Below are 7,068 nucleotides of genomic sequence, written 5' to 3' on the forward strand. Positions count from 1 at the left end.
ATAATGTAATGTAATAATATAATATAATACAATGTAATATAATAATATAATATAATATAATACGATGTAATGTAATAATATAATATAATATAATACAATGTAATGGAATAATATAATATAATATAATACAATGTAATGTAATAATATAATGTAATATAATAAATGATATAATGTAATATCAGAGGTGGCTGCAGTAACTCAGTCTCCCGGCAGGGGGCGCGCATGCGCAGTATCACAGCCAGAGCGCTGCCGGGGGCGGACACGTGACACAGGTGAGGGGGACAGGTGGGAGGACGTCACCGGGCGGAGCCGTCAATATGACGTCACGGCAGGTGAGGCTGAGGTGAGATCAGACATGGCGGCCGGGCGGAGGGAGATCTGTTCCTGCGGCTTCAGTGAGTCCCCGGGGGGGAGCTCTGGGAGGGGGCTGTAGGGAGGGGGCTGTAGGGAGGGGGCTGTAGGGGGGGGACTGTGGGGGGTGGTACAATAACCAGCCTGGGATGATGAGGACCCCCCTATGTTATGGCAGGAGATGAGGACCCCTATGTTATGGCAGGAGATGAGGACCCCTATGTTATGGCAGGAGATGAGGACCCCTATGTTATGGCAGGAGATGAGGACCCCCTATGTTATGGCAGGAGATGAGGACCCCTATGTTATGGCAGGAGATGAGGACCCCCCTATGTTATGGCAGGAGATGAGGACCCCCCTATGTTATGGCAGGAGATGAGGACCCCCTATGTTATGGCAGGAGATGAGGACCCCTATGTTATGGCAGGAGATGAGGACCCCCCTATGTTATGGCAGGAGATGAGGACCCCCCTATGTTATGGCAGGAGATGAGGACCCCCTATGTTATGGCAGGAGATGAGGACCCCTATGTTATGGCAGGAGATGAGGACCCCCTATGTTATGGCAGGAGATGAGGACCCCTATGTTATGGCAGGAGATGAGGACCCCCCTATGTTATGGCAGGAGATGAGGACCCCCCTATGTTATGGCAGGAGATGAGGACCCCCTATGTTATGGCAGGAGATGAGGACCCCTATGTTATGGCAGGAGATGAGGACCCCCCTATGTTATGGCAGGAGATGAGGACCCCCCTATGTTATGGCAGGAGATGAGGACCCCCTATGTTATGGCAGGAGATGAGGACCCCTATGTTATGGCAGGAGATGAGGACCCCCTATGTTATGGCAGGAGATGAGGACCCCTATGTTATGGCAGGAGATGAGGACCCCTATGTTATGGCAGAAGATGAGGACCCCTATGTTATGGCAGGAGATGAGGACCCCCTATGTTATGGCAGGAGATGAGGACCCCTATGTTATGGCAGCAGATGAGGACCCCCTATGTTATGGCAGGAGATGAGGACCCCCTATGTTATGGCAGGAGATGAGGACCCCTATGTTATGGCAGGAGATGAGGACCCCCTATGTTATGGCAGGAGATGAGGACCCCTATGTTATGGCAGGAGATGAGGACCCCCCTATGTTATGGCAGGAGATGAGGACCCCCCTATGTTATGGCAGGACATGAGGACCCCCTATGTTATGGCAGGAGATGAGGACCCCTATGTTATGGCAGGAGATGAGGACCCCCTATGTTATGGCAGGAGATGAGGACCCCTATGTTATGGCAGGAGATGAGGACCCCTATGTTATGGCAGGAGATGAGGACCCCTATGTTATGGCAGGAGATGAGGACCCCTATGTTATGGCAGGAGATGAGGACCCCCTATGTTATGGCAGGAGATGAGGACCCCCTATGTTATGGCAGGAGATGAGGACCCCTATGTTATGGCAGGAGATGAGGACCCCTATGTTATGGCAGGAGATGAGGACCCCTATGTTATGGCAGGAGATGAGGACCCCCTATGTTATGGCAGGAGATGAGGACCCCTATGTTATGGCAGGAGATGAGGACCCCTATGTTATGGCAGGAGATGAGGACCCCTATGTTATGGCAGGAGATGAGGACCCCCTATGTTATGGCAGGAGATGAGGACCCCCTATGTTATGGCAGGAGATGAGGACCCCCTATGTTATGGCAGGAGATGAGGACCCCTATGTTATGGCAGGAGATGAGGACCCCTATGTTATGGCAGGAGATGAGGACCCCTATGTTATGGCAGGAGATGAGGACCCCTATGTTATGGCAGGAGATGAGGACCCCTATGTTATGGCAGGAGATGAGGACCCCTATGTTATGGCAGGAGATGAGGACCCCTATGTTATGGCAGGAGATGAGGACCCCTATGTTATGGCAGGAGATGAGGACCCCTATGTTATGGCAGGAGATGAGGACCCCTATGTTATGGCAGGAGATGAGGACCCCCTATGTTATGGCAGGAGATGAGGACCCCTATGTTATGGCAGGAGATGAGGACCCCCTATGTTATGGCAGAAGATGAGGACCCCTATGTTATGGCAGGAGATGAGGACCCCTATGTTATGGCAGGAGATGAGGACCCCTATGTTATGGCAGGAGATGAGGACCCCTATGTTATGGCAGGAGATGAGGACCCCTATGTTATGGCAGGAGATGAGGACCCCCTATGTTATGGCAGGAGATGAGGACCCCCTATGTTATGGCAGGAGATGAGGACCCCTATGTTATGGCAGGAGACGAGGACCCCTATGTTATGGCAGGAGACGAGGACCCCTATGTTATGGCAGGAGATGAGGACCCCTATGTTATGGCAGGAGATGAGGACCCCCTATGTTATGGCAGGAGATGAGGACCCCCTATGTTATGGCAGGAGATGAGGACCCCTATGTTATGGCAGGAGATGAGGACCCCTATGTTATGGCAGGAGATGAGGACCCCTATGTTATGGCAGGAGATGAGGACCCCTATGTTATGGCAGGAGATGAGGACCCCTATGTTATGGCAGGAGATGAGGACCCCTATGTTATGGCAGGAGATGAGGACCCCCTATGTTATGGCAGGAGATGAGGACCCCTATGTTATGGCAGGAGATGAGGACCCCTATGTTATGGCAGGAGATGAGGACCCCTATGTTATGGCAGGAGATGAGGACCCCCTATGTTATGGCAGAAGATGAGGACCCCCTATGTTATGGCAGGAGATGAGGACCCCCTATGTTATGGCAGGAGATGAGGACCCCTATGTTATGGCAGGAGATGAGGACCCCTATGTTATGGCAGGAGATGAGGACCCCTATGTTATGGCAGGAGATGAGGACCCCTATGTTATGGCAGGAGATGAGGACCCCTATGTTATGGCAGGAGATGAGGACCCCTATGTTATGGCAGGAGATGAGGACCCCTATGTTATGGCAGGAGATGAGGACCCCTATGTTATGGCAGGAGATGAGGACCCCTATGTTATGGCAGGAGATGAGGACCCCTATGTTATGGCAGGAGATGAGGACCCCTATGTTATGGCAGAAGATGAGGACCCCTATGTTATGGCAGGAGATGAGGACCCCTATGTTATGGCAGGAGATGAGGACCCCTATGTTATGGCAGGAGATGAGGACCCCTATGTTATGGCAGGAGATGAGGACCCCTATGTTATGGCAGGAGATGAGGACCCCTATGTTATGGCAGGAGATGAGGACCCCTATGTTATGGCAGGAGATGAGGACCCCTATGTTATGGCAGGAGATGAGGACCCCTATGTTATGGCAGGAGATGAGGACCCCTATGTTATGGCAGGAGATGAGGACCCCTATGTTATGGCAGGAGATGAGGACCCCTATGTTATGGCAGGAGATGAGGACCCCTATGTTATGGCAGGAGATGAGGACCCCTATGTTATGACCCCCTATGTTATGGCAGGAGATGAGGACCCCTATGTTATGGCAGGAGATGAGGACCCCCTATGTTATGGCAGGAGATGAGGACCCCTATGTTATGGCAGGAGATGAGGACCCCTATGTTATGGCAGGAGATGAGGACCCCTATGTTATGGCAGGAGATGAGGACCCCTATGTTATGGCAGGAGATGAGGACCCCCTATGTTATGGCAGGAGATGAGGACCCCTATGTTATGGCAGGAGATGAGGACCCCCTATGTTATGGCAGGAGATGAGGACCCCCTATGTTATGGCAGGAGATGAGGACCCCCTATGTTATGGCAGGAGATGAGGACCCCCTATGTTATGGCAGGAGATGAGGACCCCTATGTTATGGCAGGAGATGAGGACCCCCTATGTTATGGCAGGAGATGAGGACCCCCTATGTTATGGCAGGAGATGAGGACCCCCTATGTTATGGCAGGAGATGAGGACCCCCTATGTTATGGCAGGAGATGAGGACCCCCTATGTTATGGCAGGAGATGAGGACCCCTATGTTATGGCAGGAGATGAGGACCCCCTATGTTATGGCAGGAGATGAGGACTCCCTATGTTATGGCAGGAGATGAGGACCCCTATGTTATGGCAGGAGATGAGGACCCCTATGTTATGGCAGGAGATGAGGACCCCCTATGTTATGGCAGGAGATGAGGACCCCCTATGTTATGGCAGGAGATGAGGACCCCTATGTTATGGCAGAAGATGAGGACCCCTATGTTATGGCAGAAGATGAGGACCCCTATGTTATGGCAGGAGATGAGGACCCCTATGTTATGGCAGGAGATGAGGACCCCTATGTTATGGCAGGAGATGAGGACCCCCTATGTTATGGCAGGAGATGAGGACCCCTATGTTATGGCAGGAGATGAGGACCCCCTATGTTATGGCAGGAGATGAGGACCCCTATGTTATGGCAGGAGATGAGGACCCCTATGTTATGGCAGGAGATGAGGACCCCTATGTTATGGCAGGAGATGAGGACCCCTATGTTATGACCCCCTATGTTATGGCAGGAGATGAGGACCCCTATGTTATGGCAGGAGATGAGGACCCCCTATGTTATGGCAGGAGATGAGGACCCCTATGTTATGGCAGGAGATGAGGACCCCTATGTTATGGCAGGAGATGAGGACCCCTATGTTATGGCAGGAGATGAGGACCCCTATGTTATGGCAGGAGATGAGGACCCCCTATGTTATGGCAGGAGATGAGGACCCCTATGTTATGGCAGGAGATGAGGACCCCCTATGTTATGGCAGGAGATGAGGACCCCCTATGTTATGGCAGGAGATGAGGACCCCCTATGTTATGGCAGGAGATGAGGACCCCCTATGTTATGGCAGGAGATGAGGACCCCTATGTTATGGCAGGAGATGAGGACCCCCTATGTTATGGCAGGAGATGAGGACCCCCTATGTTATGGCAGGAGATGAGGACCCCCTATGTTATGGCAGGAGATGAGGACCCCCTATGTTATGGCAGGAGATGAGGACCCCCTATGTTATGGCAGGAGATGAGGACCCCTATGTTATGGCAGGAGATGAGGACCCCCTATGTTATGGCAGGAGATGAGGACTCCCTATGTTATGGCAGGAGATGAGGACCCCTATGTTATGGCAGGAGATGAGGACCCCTATGTTATGGCAGGAGATGAGGACCCCCTATGTTATGGCAGGAGATGAGGACCCCCTATGTTATGGCAGGAGATGAGGACCCCTATGTTATGGCAGAAGATGAGGACCCCTATGTTATGGCAGAAGATGAGGACCCCTATGTTATGGCAGGAGATGAGGACCCCTATGTTATGGCAGGAGATGAGGACCCCTATGTTATGGCAGGAGATGAGGACCCCCTATGTTATGGCAGGAGATGAGGACCCCTATGTTATGGCAGGAGATGAGGACCCCCTATGTTATGGCAGGAGATGAGGACCCCTATGTTATGGCAGGAGATGAGGACCCCCTATGTTATGGCAGGAGATGAGGACCCCCTATGTTATGGCAGGAGATGAGGACCCCTATGTTATGGCAGGAGATGAGAACCCCTATGTTATGGCAGGAGATGAGGACCCCTATGTTATGGCAGGAGATGAGGACCCCTATGTTATGGCAGGAGATGAGGACCCCTATGTTATGGCAGGAGATGAGGACCCCTATGTTATGGCAGAAGATGAGGACCCCTATGTTATGGCAGAAGATGAGGACCCCTATGTTATGGCAGAAGATGAGGACCCCTATGTTATGGCAGGAGATGAGGACCCCTATGTTATCCAGGACATAAGGACTTTGGTTTTGGGTGACTTATTCCGCAGGGATTTTACCCCTCTCTGGTAGTGACTGTGATATGCTGAGACTTGTAGTTCTTCTTTCCCTGTACATTAGACTTGGAGAAGGGGCCCCGCCAGCTAATGAGAGCTGGTATTGCTCTGATCTTCGTTGGCCATGTGAATTTTATCTTGGGGGCCATTGTCCACGGCACCGTCCTGAGGCACGTATCCAACCCTGAGAAGAGGGTGAGCCCCGAATACTGCGCAGCCAATATCATCTCCGTAGTGTCGGGATTACTGGTGAGTTGTCCGATATCACAGGAGGGAGCAGAAATGTTACAGTACATACATGTTAAATACATTGTGCCCACTGGGAGTGGCATGATAGGTGGGGGTAGCAATGGTGTCATCCTCTTTCTGTCCTAGTGCTTGCAGAATAATGTACAGAGACGCCATATTGTCAGACACGTGTTGTAGCGGGGGCGCAGTATGTAGCGGGGGGAGGCGCGTGGTACGTATGTTGGTCATTTACTTGTACATCTCTTGGAGCTCTAACATTGTATGTTTGGTGTTCATTCATCTGAAAAACCCCAAACTAATCGCACCGACTCGCCCCTGGCGTGGGCCTGTGGCGTGACTATAGCGGAACTCGAGGAGATGACATCAGAAGCTGCATTACTGTGACTTCAAGATATTGTACCACACTTTATACTATTATATTCTTCTAGAACTAGTACTTGCTGTTTTAGGGCCGTCCTCACTACAGTTTGTATCAGGGTGAAGCATTTTTAGGTATTTTACGAGGGTCAAAGTCTCCTATTATATTTATTTTCAAAGCTGGAAACAGATACACAGGGTTAGTAGATCAGTTTGAAGTGGGGGTACTCCTGTAGACGGAGTATCTATACATTACCCACAGAGGATATGTCGCACTGATGCAGGGAGCTTACAGTATCAAACACCGGTATTATATATTGT

General features: G+C 51.1%; 1 protein-coding gene across 1 annotated transcript in view; it reads left to right on the forward strand.

The window, feature by feature from the left end:
* The first annotated feature begins 288 nt into the window (after positions 1-288).
* KRTCAP3 (keratinocyte associated protein 3) overlaps positions 289-7,068 on the forward strand; it is a 19,706-nt gene continuing 12,926 nt past the window's right edge. Inside the window, exons 1-2 of the mRNA XM_075193971.1 lie at positions 289-395; positions 6,206-6,390. Of these exons, the coding sequence (XP_075050072.1) occupies positions 356-395; positions 6,206-6,390 (225 nt within the window). The 5' untranslated portion in view covers positions 289-355. The remainder of the gene's footprint in view (positions 396-6,205; positions 6,391-7,068) is intronic.

Source organism: Mixophyes fleayi, unplaced genomic scaffold, assembly GCF_038048845.1.
Source record: "Mixophyes fleayi isolate aMixFle1 unplaced genomic scaffold, aMixFle1.hap1 Scaffold_103, whole genome shotgun sequence".
In the NCBI taxonomy this organism is placed as follows: domain Eukaryota; kingdom Metazoa; phylum Chordata; class Amphibia; order Anura; family Limnodynastidae; genus Mixophyes; species Mixophyes fleayi.